Source organism: Molothrus ater, chromosome 10, assembly GCF_012460135.2.
Source record: "Molothrus ater isolate BHLD 08-10-18 breed brown headed cowbird chromosome 10, BPBGC_Mater_1.1, whole genome shotgun sequence".
Lineage (NCBI taxonomy): Eukaryota > Metazoa > Chordata > Aves > Passeriformes > Icteridae > Molothrus > Molothrus ater.
This window is the reverse complement of record NC_050487.2, coordinates 8,537,143-8,554,817: the sequence shown is the minus strand read 5'-3', so window position 1 is coordinate 8,554,817 and position 17,675 is coordinate 8,537,143. Positions and strand designations below refer to the sequence as shown.

Here is a 17,675-nt window from a genome sequence, read left to right as displayed (position 1 = left end):
CACTAACTTGGATGTTTGTCACTAGCTCTTCTTGCTTTTCCAATGTTGGCCACTACTTTTGAGATCTAATTAATTTCTCATCCTTTTCTCTTGAACAGATTTTTCTGTAGCATCAAGAGAACTTAGTTACCTGAAGAATAACAGTTCCAACAATTCAAAATTGCATTAAATTATCTAATAAAGTGGGTGTGGCTGCTTGCTTTATGTCCCTTTAACTGTCTCTTATCTCTGGTCTCTCCTTTCTGTAATACAGGTCTTCAGATTTATAGGAACTAAATCCCTATGAATTGTGCCAAGTTTGTTTCTGTTCTATCAAGCATCTTCCCACTCTGGTTTAATGCCTCAAATTTGATTTTAACTGCATTAATACCCAAGGAGATACCCAAGAAAGATGTGAAACAGGATGATTGCCTGTATGACTGATGTAGCCAAAGTGGGAGTTTACAGTATTTGGAGTATCTCCAGATAAATGTGGTTTATCAGCTCTGACACTGGACACCTCAGAGGTGTTTTGCTGTTGGAAGTGATGCTGGTAGGCCAAACAGCACCGAATTTGTGGCAAAACCCAGAGTTGGATTTTAGAAATAGGTCTCATTTCTTTAGCTTTGCATTATACTGTTGATTTTTAGTATGAAAAAAGGGCTTTTTCCATTCCTGTGGTCACTTCAGCTCTTCTCTAAACTTCTTGAATGTCCCTTCAAGTATCAACCCTTGTCCCCAAAAAGCTGTGTGAGTTAAAGTACATTATTTTAGCACAGCATGGGATAATAAAAGGTTTGACAGGCTTAGACTTCTTTGTCTTTTAAACTTTCATCACCAAATAATGTTTGACACACTTTTTTCCCCCCACATATGAAATTAAAGAAATTCAATTAGAGAACAAAGAAAGTATTAGTTTCTCAAATCCAGGAGATTATTTTAGAAGAGAAACTCCTTTTAATTGACTCATTTAGAACTATGTGTCCTGTAGTGGGAGGGGGGGAAAAAAATCTATGGCAACTGCAAAAACACTGTGAGGAAAGGTGTCAAGTGAGTTTGGAAAGAGACAGAAGCTATCTTCTACTGTCAAGCTGTCTTCTAGTGCCTCTTTTTGTAAGCATTAACTGTTAAAGATTACAATATTTTTCTTCAGAATATAAAATTGCATTTTATTCTGACAGGTTAGGCATGCTCCAAGGAGTAAGCATTTCTCCTGACAGTTAAGGGTTTTCATTTTCTATCAGTTTTTGCCAACCAGAACCATCTGAATCACTGGCATTTGTGTTCCTTGAGCTGAAGATGTCAATGTCTTCTCCCTGACAACTCTTTGCTCTTCTGCTGTTCCTTTACTGGAGGGGCCTCTTCAGAGTTTAATTCCTTTGGTTTTGGCCCCCAAAGGCAACTATCTTTTTTAATCACACATCATAACAAGTCTTAACAGATAAAAGTCTTCCTTGCATCAAGAATTTTAGATGTCTGGCTCAGCTCTGCATTGTATAATTATAGATTTAGGCAATTCCCAACTTTTTACATTTTAAAATAGAAAATTATTTCTTAATAATCAACTATATTTTCAATATTGCAAAGCCTTCTCTATAAAAGAAATTATTAATCCAAGGCAGTAGCAGAAAGAGCAGCAATAGCACAGCTCCTTTCTCAGGGTGAAGTTCTGGCTTCTCTGAAGAAATGCTGCATTTGCCCACCCCTACAGCTCCACCTTTCAACTCCATTCTCATCTGCTCAGCCTGCTGTGGCTGTATCACCTTTCATTTTCTCTGCCATGCTGATATTAATGCCACCAAATGTGAGCATGTCAATTTTATACTTGATAGTTTAGCAGTTCTCCAGTCTGGTGTGATTTTTCAACTTTGATATGAAGGCAGAGGGGTGGTGCTTCAAATTTAATCTTAATTTTTGTTTTCTTTTTATTTCTGCAGTAACATTTTAAACATGAATTTGCAAGATATTGCCTCAAATGTTTAGATCAGTGTGAATGCAGGCTTCAAGGATACCTGTTGCCCATGGTGGAGGAACTGACTTGATCTTGGCTTGTGGTGTTAGAGAAGAGCAGATGCACAGAGAAATGCTGAGCTCACCCTCAGCTGAGGCATTTCTGCCTTTCTACATTCCATTTCTGCTCCTGCTGGAGCCACTGTGCTTCAGCCACCAGGCATTGCTTTGCAACATGAGCCTTAGCTGCTGAAACTAAGTGATGCACAGTTGCAGTGGCTGCTGAGATTCATTGTTGAATGATGTATTATTCCCTGCCAGGTTGTTTTCTGAAAGGCATGAAATGGGGGAGCTGTGAAAGCAAAACATGAGGTGGCTCTTGGTTACCTCAGCCAAGGCACTGGGAGAGGAGGGCAGCTTGGTCTAGGACAGGAGTGATTAAACAACAAGCAAACCAAGTGTGACACACTAAAGCAGACTTGCAGCCTGGCTTAGTGCTGGTTCTTGTTATTCTCTAGTGCCTGTATGAAAGCAGAGCCTAACAAGCTAAACCTGCTGCCTTGCTGTGCACACACAGAGTATGCTATACCCCCTGCCAGAAAGCATATGGCTTATTGTTTCCTAGTTTCTCACAGATTCTGCTGTTTGCAAGGATAAATCATTCCTCTAGGTATCCAAAAGGGATTAAAACACTCATGGGACACAAATAAATTAAGTTTTTTTTAATATTCAAATCTTGGTGTTCTCTAGCTCAAGTGAAATAGCAAGATTTCCTTTTTTTAAATCTTTAAATCTTTTTTTGGGATTAGGAATTGCTTAGTTTTATAGACAAAATAGCTGTGACATAATAGCTTAGGTTTGTGACTTTTAGACAAAGTATAGTGTTTCAGATAAATCTGGATAAATCAGATAAACCAGCCTAAGAGCAAAGATTAGCTGTGTAATGGTAACTCTGCAAAGCAACTAAACTCCAGAGAGTTGGTTGCATGGAGAGTTGCTGTTTCTCACAGCTGCCCCACAAAGGCAAATTTTTTGAGCTTTATACACAAGTACTGATTTCTACAGAAATACATTGAATTTGATAGATTTCTTTCTAAGTTTCCTACTCTTTTTGTTTCTGCAAGCAGTATTTAATAAGAGAACCCCAAATACCTGCATTCCTTAGCCTCAGCATCCACCCAAGTATTACCTTCCATTAGGAAAGGCAGGGGCACAGTGATTTTACCCAGATAATTTTGTGTCTAAGGCTAACACAGGTGAATAAAGAGATACCTCAAACCTACTGCATTCTTCAATCACTTTCTGACATCCAGCAGCACCAAACAACCTCTGTTAAAGCTCCTGGACACTCCACAGCAAGAATGAAAAACAAATCCAGCTTATAGGGTTGCATATGAGGGTTCTGATGAGATAGAAGAGTTAGTTTTCCTCACACCCTCCCTGAAATACAAATTAATAGGAGCTCAGCCATTGACTTAGTTGTAATAGGAGAAGATGATTCACTGACTGACCACTGCAGATCTGTGGATCATTCTCCATGTTCCCAGCCTTGTTGTCTGCACAAGGACTCCAATATTCTATTTTTGGATATCCAGTGTAGCAGCCCAGGTAAATAATTGATTGTCACTTTACCCTCTTCTGCTCTACCCTGTGTGAGGAGGCTTGTGGAAAAACAGAGGAAGAGATCAGAATGAAAGATGCCCTTTAGACAAGGACATATTCATTCCCATCACACAGATACTGATTCTGTGATTTTTGTCAAGTGTTAATTATTTTCTTGAGAGGGGTAATTAAAGCACGTGCCTTAAATCTAATTGTATTAATTTGAATTCCCTGGTGTGTCACTACAGTTAGGTGTGATCTGGGGAAATGGCTGTCATTCTGGCACAACTTTAGTCAGGATTTACAAATCAAGAGACTAAAGATAACAAATATCTCACTGATCCCAAAGTATGGTTTTTCTGGGCTTGAGAATATAAGGGAGAAGAACTGCTGACAATGTGCAACTTATGAGAACAATTGGTCTCTCAGTTTGTTCCAAAAATCATGGAAGATTTGAGATGTCTGTGATTTTAAGAATTAGCTGGAGGTAAACCATTCCATGACAAGACCTGATTTTGAGTTTGTTGGTTTGCATAAGGTTCTGGGAGCCTTTCTGTGCTGTGTATGTGGGCAGAAAGAGGGGGCTGGGCTGAAAGTGCCCCCTGACTCTGCATTTGATTTGCATTTTCTGCCTAAAGAAGGAAATCAGTCAAAACTGTGAAGAACTTGATCCTAAAACCAACATCTAACCTCACAAAACTAAATTCCATCCAGTGCAGCACAGGCAAAATCCTTCCCCAGGTGAGCTGGGGTGAGGTAGTGAAAGGGCAGCTGGAGTCACCAAAGGGAGGAGGATGAAGATGAAAGGGCACTGAGGCCAGATAAGCTCTGCTCTGTTACCTCCTTAAGCTTCAGCTTCCAGTGCTCCTTCAAATTACAGGAACAAACAAGTGGGTTTGAAGGCTTAGTGCAACTGCAGGCCTATAATACAGCTTTAATCTATTTCTTTTTGAAAGGAAGGGAGAGTAAGGTAGAGAAAAGAAACTGTGCAAGGTGTTTGACAACAAAGAGTGCAGCGAACTCAGAGCTCTTTGAGGGTCAATTAGCCAGAAAATGTGCTAAAGACTACATGCTCTGTTGGATTATTGGCCAAAGAATTACCCCAAAGCAATCAAAGTGGCCCTGTTGCCTGAATACAGAAAGGCAATTACAGATTTTGAGGACATGCTACAGAAGCTTTAATTAAAGGTATTACTTCTACATCACTGAACATTAGAAATTAAATTCTTACTTGCAGCCACGAGAAGCAGCTTTTGTCTTTGCCTTGTGTGTAGTGTGTCAGCATTAGGCAGGGCTGGCTTTGGCATCCCTTCTTTAGGAAGGTGGATTGGATTTCACCCCACCCCTTCTCCTAACTACCACTTACACACCTGACATATTAAGAGGTGGATTTCCACTGCTAGACCTTCAGGCTTCCTCTGGCATTGTCTGGGTCTCTATCAGCAAGGACAATACAAACTCTAACTAGATTTCAAGGTGAAGTTTATGAAGTTTATTTGTGTGCAGAGCAGAAAGGATTTACTATGTCAAGAGGGATAAATCTGTTACCCTTAAAACAGAAGTTAGAGTAAACTACAATTTTCAAATGAATTTTGACTCTCAGTGTAGTTGATGGTACAACCAACCAGTTGCACCTACAAGAGCAGCCTGGCAGGCTAATTGCACCAGCAGCAAACACAATCCCTTCCTAACACACCTGCTCAGAGTGGGGCCTCCAGGCCTGCTTTTGTGCTCCCCTGATGAGGGGCAGATTCTTGAACCATGCTCTTCACAGCCATGCTGTTCTTGGATGATGCTGCACGGACAGACAGGACAAACTACGGTGAACTCCTGCTCACAAGCTGCAGCTCACACTGCCAGTGATTCTGGAAAGACTCCCTTTGGCATGAAGGCTTTGCTGAAGCTTTAGAGTGCTGGCCTTCAGCTTCTAGTGTGGCTTAAACAAAGTAAAGGTGTGTGCACTTTCTGCTGCTGTCCCATGTGTGCAAGCAGCTTCAGCACATGTCTTTCATACAGCCTTGACTCTCACTCTGAAGCTTCTACTTTACTTCAAGAGCTGAAGTCACATAACACTGCCCAGTCCATAAGAGAAGCTTTGTTAGAAATCCTAACCACCATTGCTATTTACTTGATAATACCAGAAACACACAAATTAGGATGAAAACAGTCCTTACCTTTGTTTCCTGGTTATTTTGAGGACCCTCCTGGTTTGCTGCCCTGCTCCATGGGTTTCTCAGATCCTCCTGCAGCCTGTGTCTTACCCCAGCACAGCAGGTTCCTCTAGCTCAGGTCTCCTTTTATGCTTGTGGTGGGTGCCTCAATCAAAACTCTCCCCCAGCTGCAAATGGTTGTTTCTCTTGCCCCCTTCCTGCTCAGGTTTTTCATGTTTCTTCTGAGATTTTTTTTTTCCTTCTTTGCTTCCCTTTCAATGTCTGAATTTTTTAACCTGGAGTTTAGATTTGCTCCAAATTCTGGTTCCATGGCAGAGGCACATGGAGCAACAGCACCCAGTCCAATGTATGAGCCAAGCTCCTTCCCTCACCACCTGTGTGGTCAAAGGAAGAGTCACTAAGATGGGGAAGGCTTTAGATCCCCCTGAGGGATGCAGTCTGGAGGCCCTTTTGGCAGGCAGGAATATACTTTGAAGCATTCTGTAGTGCAGCCAATTACCATAATAATGGTTCCATTATGAGCCAGAGTTCATAAACTCTCTGTAAACCTGTTTCTCAGCTCATGTTTCTTTGGTGCAAGAGCTATGTGTTGGCTGGACAGATGGGGGCTCTAAAGTTTTTAACAGGTTCTTTCATTTTTATTTGCTTATTGTCTGATCTTTTCCAGCCCCAGAATTGTGCCCTGCAGTTGCCATGTCTGCAGAGCATGGGGCACACTGGTGACTGCCCAACATTTCAGGGTCAGCTTAACTAGAAATTGAGACGTTGTTTGAAGGTCCCATTTCCTGCACTTTGGGGACCTAAATGTTCCCCCTTGGTATTAATTATATATTTCCCTCTTAGCTGCAAGGAAGTGCAGAGAAAAGGAATATCATGGGCCAGCATCAGTTGCTGCATGGGATGGAAAATTCTGCTCAGTGTGTAACCCATAGCCTGGAGCAGCATATTTGGAACTCACTGGGACTAGGAGACCAACAACTGGTGATGGATAGCAGAGCATTTGTTGTGTATGAAAACAGCATTGTTTCACACAATGGGAAGTGGCACAGATCTGGGAAACTGCCCTTGTTAGATTGATTGAGTACAGTATTATTTTAGACCCCATCAGATATCTACAAGAAGTTTAAAAACAATTTAAGTCTCATGACATATCTGGCTCTAGATGTGCAAGAAGATAAAACAACTTTCCCAAGACTACACAGAAGGAAACTCAGAACAGACAAGTCAGACTCACAGCTTTTTATCTGACCCTACTGTCAAAGCTCTTTTTTCCCTATAGATTTATAGAGGGGTACCATACCAACATTATGAACTTCTGCTTGGCTCTTGTGCCAGTTCAAGCTTACAGTCAAGTGTCTAAAAGAAAGTCTCTGTGTGCTGCTCACATCTTTGGTACAATACCATCTTTATTTACAAATAGGAAAGCCTTTACCACTAAGGAAAAGGCAACTTTATTTTTAGGTTATGTTTTCACCCACAGTCTGCAGAGTGATCTGTATGTGTGACATTTGACTCTTTTCTAAATTTGTTTCATCTTGTTTTGAATAGTGCAGCCTGGCAGTGGCAAGTGTCTCTTTGGCTGGAGTCATGTGCCAGTAGCATCCAGGGTGAGGTAATTTCACTGTTGTACATCCAGTGTAAGTAGCTGGTTTGTGCTTGTAGCTAAGACTGGAACTGGATCATTTAAAAGATTCTGCTTCCAGATATTTTTAAAACAGCCTTTAAGCAATGTTACTGTGTTCACTTACTACTGTGGTCAGATTTCTCAAGGTGGCCAAAATTGAAGTGGACATTGAAGTTAATTTGCACCTGCAGCAACTCAGGCAAGAAAAAGACCTAATTGCTGTTCTTGTAGCTGCAAGTTACAACTACAAACCTCATAGGAGACACTTCTTAAATGAATTATTTCCACTGGGGAGCTAACAGAGAATATCTCTGGGCTTGACCACTAGTGATCAGAGGATCATGAAAATGTTCCTGAGATTTGAGGTTCATTTGGACATTATTGCCTTTTTAAGTAGCTCCTTGTACACACAGTAAAAGTTATGGGCTGATCCTGATGCTTAAGCAGCATTTGGGGCAACCAGTGAGTAACTTGCTGTCAGGAAATTCTTGTGATCCTTTTGCAGAGGACACTGAAGGCAGCAGCATTAAAAGCAGGGTGGAGGAGCTTTCTGAGGACTCAAAATCTGTAGAATTCAGTGGCCTTGTTTCATCCTCTCCCCTCCCCTTTGATGTCCCAGCATTGCCTGCTGCACAGCTCACAGGATGTCCCACACACTGTGCCTTGCTTCCACACACTGGTTTGGAAAGAGGTGCTTTCAGAAGCAGCAACTGGCTGGTCTGGCTTGGGTTTGTCTTTAGAAGGGCTATCAGATAAAAATGCCTCTCACCTCAAGACAGAGGCCAAAAAATGCAAGTTCAGTTGCAATAGACAAGCTTGAAGAAAGTGCTGGTAGAGCCACCACACACAGGGAAGTTCCCAGGTAGGAGAGTGTTTCCATGAAAAGATCTGCACAGCTGCTTCAAAGTTCTTCATGGCAAATCTAACTACTTTTTTAGGAAAAAGCTTCCATGTAACATTTAAAAATTGGGATCTGGGTTGGAGGTAAGAGGAAGATGATCTTTAGCTTTCTTTGAATGTTCATTGTTTCACAGTTTTATGGTGTATAGGAGACTGATTAAAAAGCTCTTCCCCAGCTGAGGAATTCAGGTTGTTTTTAATTATGTAATAGGCAAACAAGGGTGACATGCCTACTTACTCTTTAGATGACAGCAAGCTTTATTTCTTTAAACAGACTAAGGTGGGAGACATTCAAATGTTAAATAGCCTGAAGGCTGCAAAAGTTCTTCATTTCAGTAGCCCTCTGACTCAACTGTGCTAATTTCTATTGCAGGAGGAACTTAGTCAAAACAATTGAGTGTGAAAAATGTCCACGCTTTGGGCTTTACATTTTATTTTTAACTCAGTGTTTTCTCATTCTCTATCAATCATGACAATTCTTAATGCAAGAATGTGAGAGCCCCTTCTGAGCATCTCAGCACAGAGAACCATTTAATACTGAGAGCTTTGTTCTGCACGTTAAATGCCTATTGACTCCTCCAGCCCAAAGAAATATTGATTTTTCTCTCACTTTCTTTCCAGGCACTGCTTTCTTTCCTGGTCGCTGTGCTGAGGTCTTTGCCAAAGGTCAAAGCATTGGGAAACTTGGAGTGGTACACCCTGATGTTATCACCAAGTTTGAGCTCACCATGCCTTGCTCTGTCCTGGAGATCAATATTGAGCCCTTTGTGTGAAGACGTGACTTTTATCTGTGACCGCCTCCCACTGTCACGTGCAGCACCCTCTCCTGTCTGCTCCCAGGGGACATCCTCTTATGCTTTTATGTTCCAATAAACCAGAAAAACAGACCCTGTCTCCCTGAGTAAATGTGTTGTGTGCAGTGCAATCTGGCTGGCTTCTGCAGGGAAGGAATGTGGGATCTCAGACTAGGCTGTGCCCTCAATGTTTTCAAAGGGCAGGGGGGAAGAAACAAGTTGGGTCAAAGCCCAGGGTTTTACAAGAGAAATGTAATGGCAGAGCACATGATTAGTTTTCAAAATCAGAAATGTTCCACAGACACAGCTTCATACTGTAACTGATTATGGCTGCATAACAGGAATCTCATTCTTTTCTTAGTGCATGAAATAAGATAATTGATTAGAGCAAATGTTGAGTGAATGTGAGCAGAACTAAGGAGTTGAGCTTTTATTCTATACGGTTGTCATGTGCTCATCAATGGCTGAGGGAGGAAAATAAACTTGTTTCATGAAAACCAGAGCTATTTTGTAAGCAAAATGTGTGTAATATCTGCTTCCCTGCTCCAGACATAACTGCTGGTCCTTTATCATTCTAAATTCAGCAAGGGGAGGGGGTGGAATTAAATTTTTTTCACTGTTGATGTCAGCCTAGCGGTTTTTGAAGCTCCAAACCAAATGGGGAAGTGCATTTAAGAGCATATGCCAGTGGTGTTTTGCATGAGTAGCAGAAAACTATCAAAGCCTTTGTGTGCCTGAGGCTGGCATGTTTGTCTGCACAAGTGAGCGTGGGCCCGCTGCACTCCCAGCCCCACCAGGGCTTTCTGGACCCCAGCTGTGCAGCAGGACCGTGCAGCTTTTGGGCAGGGTTACTTTTCTGGCAGTTCTACCCCTGCCAGTACATGAGAACCTCTCATGGGCCAGGCTTTTCCTTCTAGGTGGCTTTCTGGCAGCAGTTGTGTCACAGCTTCATGCATTGTGCCTCTGCTCTCTGAAACTGAGAAACTCCATCCAGCATAGTGATGGCCAATCCTTCCTTTCTGCAGGAATGTCACCAAGTGGGTGGCCAGCTCAGTACACTGAAGCAGCTCTTGACTGGCAGCCTTGTGGAGCTGGCTGTCCCTCCTTTGCTATACTATAACCATTGCTAATGCTGCAGGCCAACAACAGCCAGGATTTTGTGTTAGGCCGATGCACTGTGGCTCCTTTCTGCTGTGAGAGCCAGGAGGGGCTGTCCAAGAGTGGCCATCTGGGAAGGGTGTCACAATGACTGCCCCCCTGAGCAGGGATGTGCAGTGTGAGGTAAGCCTGTATGAGCTGCACAGACCCCTATCACTGGGCCCACGAGGGCTTTTCAACGGCAGCGCCATCAATAATCTCAACAGGTGGGAAGGCAACAGGCAAGGCTTTTTGGTGCAAGTGATAATCCAGTATGAAATATGCACTACAGTGACCCATCTGGAAACCCTACAGTTCCCCTCAGATGGAAGTGTAGATTTTAATTATCTCTGCATGACAGACGTGAAATGAGAACACAGCTCTTGCCATACGTTGCACCACTGACTCCAGTGCCCACGGAGAGTGAGAAAACTGCAGCTCACATTTTAAACCTCCCAGGGGATCAGGCAGCTTGGCATTTGCAGGATGTCTCTCTCCATGATGCCTACACAACTGTAAGCAGGCAGGCTCGCAGTGTGGGAAGCAATGTGTAAGGCAGATGGAAAGCATTAACCCCCCCTTGTTTATTGGTGTGTCATGCACGGGGATTAGGACGACAATGAGGCAGATTTGCATTGCAGCAGAGCACAGGCATATTTGCGTGCACTAAATATATTTCTCTACACAAGATTTTCTGACTCTTTGGGTGTCCCAATTCTCCTGTGAATTTAGCTGTCCTTTGAGTATAAAGACTAGATTAAGCTGGGACTAAGGGCTTGAGCTGCAGTGGCATGTGTTGTGAGGCTTTCAGGGATCGCTTCTTTTTCATACCATTTGCTCGTGCATTGGCAGCTAAATGCTCCAAAACCACGAGCTTTGTCCCAGGTAAGCACCATTACTTGCTAAAAGTAGAGGATGGGAATCGAGAGAAAGGTTAAAAAGCCTCTTCAGAGTCCCTGACCCCTCCAGTTAGCTATGGTGCCAGCAGCCTTGCAATGAAATTCAAGCTCTGCTGTAGTGCTGAGCTCAGGATTAACTGTGATTCCTGATGAGTGGGACACTTCATATAAGTCTGGTGTATTTATTGCAAGGCTTTGTCTTTCATAGCTGCAAAGCAATTATCTGGTATTTACAGCCTGCTCATAGCTGGGTGCAGTACTTGAGTAGGTATTACACAGCTTCGTGCTGGAGCCAGCCACTAAGCACTGAAATTTGCTTTTGCCCTTTGCTGGAGCCATGGGCTCTAGCAAAGGAAACATTTGCTGCTGATGGGGACTTCTGAGCAGTTCTTAAACATCTTTTGAACTTGGGTTTTCTTTTTAAACAAGAGTTGGAAGTGGGATTTTTAACTACTGCTCCTCAATAATGGATTACTTTTGGCCTGCTCCTGCTCCCTGAGGGTACTGGGTCATTGCTGGGGATCTGAGCACAAGCAGAAAAGGCTGGGGAGCTGGTGACAGAGAGATCAGAGCTCCCAGGCCCTGCTGCCTGCAGGTTACCCTTGCTATTGCACAAGGGTGTTTATGTAAAGGTAATGCCTGGGACTGTTTCCATCTCCAGGCTGGCACTGTGCTCACTTGAAATTTAAATCAGCCTTGGTTTGGCAGGTGAGAATGAAATAGGCTGGGCAAAAGTGCTGCCAGGAGGCTGCCAGGGGATCATGGCCTGGCACAGGCGACACCTCTGACCGCCCGGTGACCTTGAAACCGAGCTGCTGCCAGGGCGGGGTGGCAGCGGGGTGACAGGGGGGTGGCCATGGAACATTGGGCAGGTGGGAAGTCAGTGAGACAGCAGGGAAGCTCTGACAGGAGCAGGAGGCAAGTGAGGACCTTGCTTTACTCATGGCTCAGCAAATGTGCAAGATCCCAGCCACACTTCCACCCTGTTCAGAGAGGTACCTGTGTTTTCTAACTTCTCCTTGTAGCACAGTTGAAAAGGGTCAAAAGTGAAACTGAGACTGTTTTCTTCTGTTCCCTGAATTACATCAACTACATGCAGAAAGGCAAGTCATGAGCTTGCTTGTGATTTTTCATAGGAACTTGGATGGATTAGGAGACTGGGGTCATGACAAAGTTACTGCTGGAAAATTAAAGCAGGGAAACTCAGTGCTTGCTGCTTTGGCTCTTAATCCCTGCCAAAAGGTGCAATATCCATTAGACTTCTGACAGAGTAGCTGGTTCTGCACTGGGGCACCAGCACACAGAGATGCCCCAGAGAGGGGGAAGCCTGGGTCAGCACCACATGCCCAGAAAGCCATTTGCAAAGTAAGCTAAGAGGGCTAAGCTATGGGTGAGGTGCCTGCTACATCCCTCTTGAGAGATAACAAAGGCAGATGAGATTGCCTTGCATCACCTCTCCAGCTGTAGGCAGGCACAGGAGGGAGAGCTGCAGCACTGGAGCAGAGCAGACAGCACAGACAGAGAATACAGCAGCCCAGGCTGATACTCTGGAAGTCACCTCCCACTCCATTCACATCAAAAGCAGTGTTTTACTCCAAAGCACACTTGTGTTTTACTGGAGAGGATTCAGCTGGTGCCTTTGTCTTACAAAGTAAAGAACATGGCCAGCAAACCCACCACAAAACCTCATTCTCTCCCACCACCCAGGAAACACAGAGGCATCTGCACTGCAGGGATGAAAAACATTTCCAAAGACAGCAAAGACACAAATTTGCAGTGAGGAGCTGGTGCTTCAGGTTAATGAAATACAGAAAGGGTGATGTGTCTCACCCTGCCTCTCCTAGCCTGGCCCTGCAGGAGTGGCTATGATCCCATGAGCATCCCAGGAGCACAGCCCCAGCACAGAGCCCAGCTGAAAGCCCTGCCTACCCCAGCTGGCCCAGGCATGCTGCAGCAACTGGGCTAATCCTGATCAACTGTGGGCACTTGCAGTGACACCACTTCCAGGCAGGATGTGATGCTGAGAGGAGGATGAGGCACTATCTGGTTTCAAAAACACTTTTTGACCACAAAACCTTGTTAGGCTCCTCAACTAATGCAAAATATTCTGCAGTTCATGGGCTGTCATGCTGTCATTGCACAGATTAAATTGCTTTCCAGTTAACTGTTCAGTCTATTAGAAGCAGATATTGAAGGTGAAGGAGATTCCAGTGCCCAAAAGTCCCCCAGCACTAATTACATGCAACTCGCTCATTTACATCTGTAAATGTTGTAACAAATAGACCAGTAATTGGTAGAGCAGTAATCTCTTTTTAAAATGCTTTTTAAAAAGCAGGATCCTTCTGGAGCTGCCAAAGCATGGAGCTAGACTGAGCAGGAGAGAAGCAGGACAGCTTGGGAAGAGAAGTGGGTGCTTGCACTTGGGAAGCTCTTTTAGCTGGGACTCATTGCCTTTACATCAGTCATTTACAAGTATCAATAGAGGGTGTAAAACAAACAGACAGACAACAAACTCTGCAAAATAGGTTTATTTTAAAATTTGAACCAAATAGAGTTTGCATTTATTGCATTAATCACATGCAGGTGAATACTATAAAAATACCTGTGCAGCATTTATATATAATTTATAAAATCTTCATAGCATAAAATAGCTGTGAATCAGAACAGAAATTTTACACATAAAGCTGCATGAATGTCCCTGTCAAACTGTGCCTTTCTTGAGAGTAATTCCAATCCCCAGCTTAAATGCTCATCTTGCTGCCAAGTTTCTTCCCAGTTTTGTGATGTGGCTCCTCTGCAGGGCTCCAGTTGTGCACTGCACCTGTGTGTCATGCAGCTGTCTTAACACAAGGTGCTTAAAGGTATTTTAAACCTGATGGCAGAATTTCTGTGGTGTATGGGAGGGACAGAGGCTGAGGATGGAACCCCATGGCTGTGGTGGCCCATGTCCAGCACTCACTCAGGGGAAGGTGTGAGTGGCCATGTGCCCTGCTGAAAGGCTCACTGGAGCTGTTTGCATGCACACAACCACATTGCATGCACAATGTGTAAAGTCCACACAACCTGAGAAAATCTAAAAATGGTTACAATTTCTGCCTGCATTTCTTCTGGAGAATGGCAACCTGGGTTTAGAGTGGTGCAGCTCTTTCACCTCACACTCCTCAGACAACTCCCAGCTATTCCAGTTTTGGAATTGATTATGTTTATCCAGGCAGTCAGTGGATGGCAAAGCACCCCCTTTACATTCTTCAGGTTCATTTTTCTTGCAGCCAGGAAGACAAGTGGGCATGGTTAGAAAGCTGGCTCTCACTGTACATTCTGCCAGGCAAGGCACAGGGGCCATGCTTGAAGCTCTGCAGCAATAGCACTGTACATTTCCCTAGCCAAGCAGACCATGTTCACTGCTGTGTTTCTCAACAGCTCATTGGTCCAACAGCTGAAATATATTGTTTCAAATAAGCAGCCTGAGTTCTAGGGATGCCCTTCCTATGGACACACCTCCCTGCTATTCTACAAGTGCACACAAAGTGTTGCAGGATGCATGGAAGACCAACTGTGATGCTGTGCAGCAGCAGAAAATGATGGCATCTTGTAATTGTCACACGCTGTAGTCACCAGAGTCACTGCTCAGCTCCTTCCACAACGCAGTTTATGGACTCTACTTGTCACCCCTGCATGACAGGAAGGACTTTTTCCTTTTCCCTAGCCAGGGGAACTAAATTGGAGTTAAACAGTTTGAACTCAAGCCTCAGTGCTGTGCTAATAACTCTGCTCAGTTGTTTGCAGGCAAAGGATCTTTTAGTGGAGGCTTTCTTATTAATATCCAAGGAAATTTGTTGCAAATCACATTAAACATTTTGTGCTAGCTTTTCCTTCTCTTTTATGTTTTGGGTTTGGTTTCTTTTATTTTAGATTGTAATAATGAGCAAAACTATCCACACAAAACTAGCCTGGTCTGGCAGTGCCATCAGAGGACATTATGAGCTGTGCCTAATGATGGCATTTTGATTTTGCTGGTCACATCTCTCCCCATCCCACCAGCCACTTTTTCTCTGATGCCCCAAACCTGAGCCCTGCCTTGGCGTGCTCTACTGCTTCAGGAGCAGCCCCACAGCCAGGCAGGCAGAGGCACAGCCCTGCTCTCCAGCAACCCCAACCCCACAGCAAAACAGCCTTTGCTACTGCTCTGGCAGGGATTTTGGCTGTGTGCTTATCACATTTAATTGCCTGTGCAAAGGGTGTCTAATTATGGGACACAGTGGGGTCAGTGATTTCTAACCCAAAGTTGTCTGTGCACAGCAATTCCCATAAGTCAGATTTTTTAGGCCAGTTGCTTTGTGTTTGTGTGGCAAGGGCATGGTCGTGGTGGGGAGGTGGCTATAAGGGTGATTTCTCTCAGAAGGTGCCAGAAGCTTCCCCTGTGTCCAGCAGAACCAATGCCAGCTGGCTTCCAGACAGATCCACTGCTGGCCAAGGCTGAGCCCATCAGGAACAGTAGCAGCACCTCTGGGACGACAGAGTTAAGAAGGGAGGAAAAACCTGCACAAGTGCAGGCAGACAGAGGAGTGAAGATATGGGAGAGAAACAGCTCTGCAGACACCAAGATCACAGAAGGAAGAGGAAGAGGTGCTCTGGGTGCCAGAGCAGAGACTCCCCTGCAGCCTGTGGTGAAGCCCATGATGGTGCAGCTGTGCCACTGCAGCCCGTGGAGGTCCATGGGGAGCAGAGATCCACCTGCAATCAGTGGAGGACCCCACACTGAAGCAGGGTGATGCCCTAAGACAGGTTTAAAGACCACCAGCGAAACAGGCTCCTGGCAGGACTTGTGATCCCTCAGGGGACCCATGCTGGATGAAGTGCAGCCCATGGAAAAATTCACATTGGAGACATTTTTGGAGAGCTGGATTCTGTGGGAAGGTGCCCATGCTGGAGCAGGGGAGGAGTGTGAGGGGTTCTACCCCTGAGGAGGAAGGAGCAGCAGCAGCAACACGTGATGAACTCACTGTAACCTCCATTCCCATCCCCCTGTGATGGTGGGTAGGAGGAGCTAGAGACTACAGAAAGGAAATTGAGCCTAGGAAGAAGGGAGGGGTAGGTGAAAGGTGGTTGCAAATGTTTGGTTTTATTTCTTATTATCCTACTCTGATTAGTTTGGTAATAAATTAAACTTACTTCCCCAAGTCGAGTCTGTTTTGCCTGTGACAGTAAAACTGCTGAGTGATCTCTCCCTGCCCTTGTCTTGAGCCATGATCCTCTCATTATATTTTCTCTCCCTGGAGAGAGAGGAGTGACAGAGCAGCTTTGGTGAGCCCCTGGCACACAGCCAGAGCCAAGCCCACCACACCAGTGCAGAAAGGCACAAAAACACTTTTTGGTCGAGTCAGCAGCCTGGAGTGTCCTGTCCCCACAGCGGGGGTGCTGCAGGCAGCTCTGTGAGGAGCAGCTGAGCTCACATCAGCCCCAGCAGCTGGTGCAGCAGCGGCACGAGCACGGTGGCTGTGAGGCCAACGCAGGAGTACGTCACAAACTTGTAGGGCACCTCAACCTCCAGGCGTCTCCGGGCTTGCAGGTCACCCATGGGGAACTGGTAGCGATAGCCCAGCACACCAAGGACCACACTCTTCGTGAGCCAGCGGGTCAGCAGCACAACCAAGATCCCTGTGAAGAACCTGGCCAGCACAAACACCATTGTACTGCTGGTCAGAGGAAGCCCAGGCTGAGCACTTGTGCCAGTGTGGGCTGAAGCAGAGTACTGGTTGTTTAACCAAAATCCCACAGTTGCTCCAGCTGCTGCTCCTAAGATCGTAGTGGTGTCTCCCCTGGTAGGGCTGTAATAGTCTAATTTGGGGTAGTTGTAACATAAGACAAGAGGCACAACTATGGAGAACAATGGGCAGAAGGGGCTGGTCAACAGCAAGTGATCTATTGTGTCCCACGCAGGATACAAGAGCACAAGCAGCATGGCTGAAATCAGTGCTCCTCCAATCACATCCTGTAAAGAAAACACATTTAAAAGGCTTTGTGAGACCTGGAAGGCAAACCAGGTGTTTGGGTGATGATAAAAGACCAGTATCTGCATTGGTGGGGCCCAGCAGTGGAGGAACACCCAGAATCCAGCGATGGCATTATCCACGTGCAGGGAAAACCTGAAGCACAGGCTAAACAAAACATGACAATCCACAAACCCAACCTCAGCTTATGCATATGCATGTGTCTGTGGACACACATCCTCCTCCTCACCTGCTCCCATGTTTTGAGGGCATTCTCCACCTACGACCTGGGAAAAGGCACGTGCACAGCTCTATCTCGGGGACAACATTGCAGAGAGCTGCCTTCACAGAAACCCTCTCCCTCCTGTAACCCTGCAATCCGTTTCATCACATCAGTGTGATTATCCCTTGCTTGCTTTGCATGAAGGGGGAGATGCTGTCCTTTGTCAGAGGCAGGCTCCCATCCCAGAAACACAAGCTCCAGGGATGGAAAGTGCAGAGCTGTGAGACGTGGTGCGTGTGCCATGGTTTCCGCCAGCAGTGGGAGGGAGGCACCTCCAGGCAGGGATACAGCAAGGAGAAATTTGTTGCCCAAGTCTCTGAAATCTGGCTTTCAGTACACTGCCTGA

At 45.0% G+C, this 17,675-nt stretch overlaps 2 protein-coding genes across 2 annotated transcripts in view; one reads left to right on the top strand and one right to left on the bottom strand.

The window, feature by feature from the left end:
* FARSB (phenylalanyl-tRNA synthetase subunit beta) overlaps nt 1-9,113 on the top strand; it is a 35,275-nt gene extending 26,162 nt beyond the window's left edge. The window contains exon 17 of the mRNA XM_036388928.2: nt 8,848-9,113. Coding sequence (XP_036244821.1) covers nt 8,848-8,999 — 152 coding nt within the window. The 3' untranslated portion in view covers nt 9,000-9,113. The remainder of the gene's footprint in view (nt 1-8,847) is intronic.
* A 4,456-nt stretch (nt 9,114-13,569) lies between these two features.
* SGPP2 (sphingosine-1-phosphate phosphatase 2) overlaps nt 13,570-17,675 on the bottom strand; it is a 35,133-nt gene continuing 31,027 nt past the window's right edge. Inside the window, exon 5 of the mRNA XM_036389248.2 lies at nt 13,570-17,048. Within this exon, the coding sequence (XP_036245141.1) occupies nt 16,506-17,048 (543 nt within the window). The 3' untranslated portion in view covers nt 13,570-16,505. The remainder of the gene's footprint in view (nt 17,049-17,675) is intronic.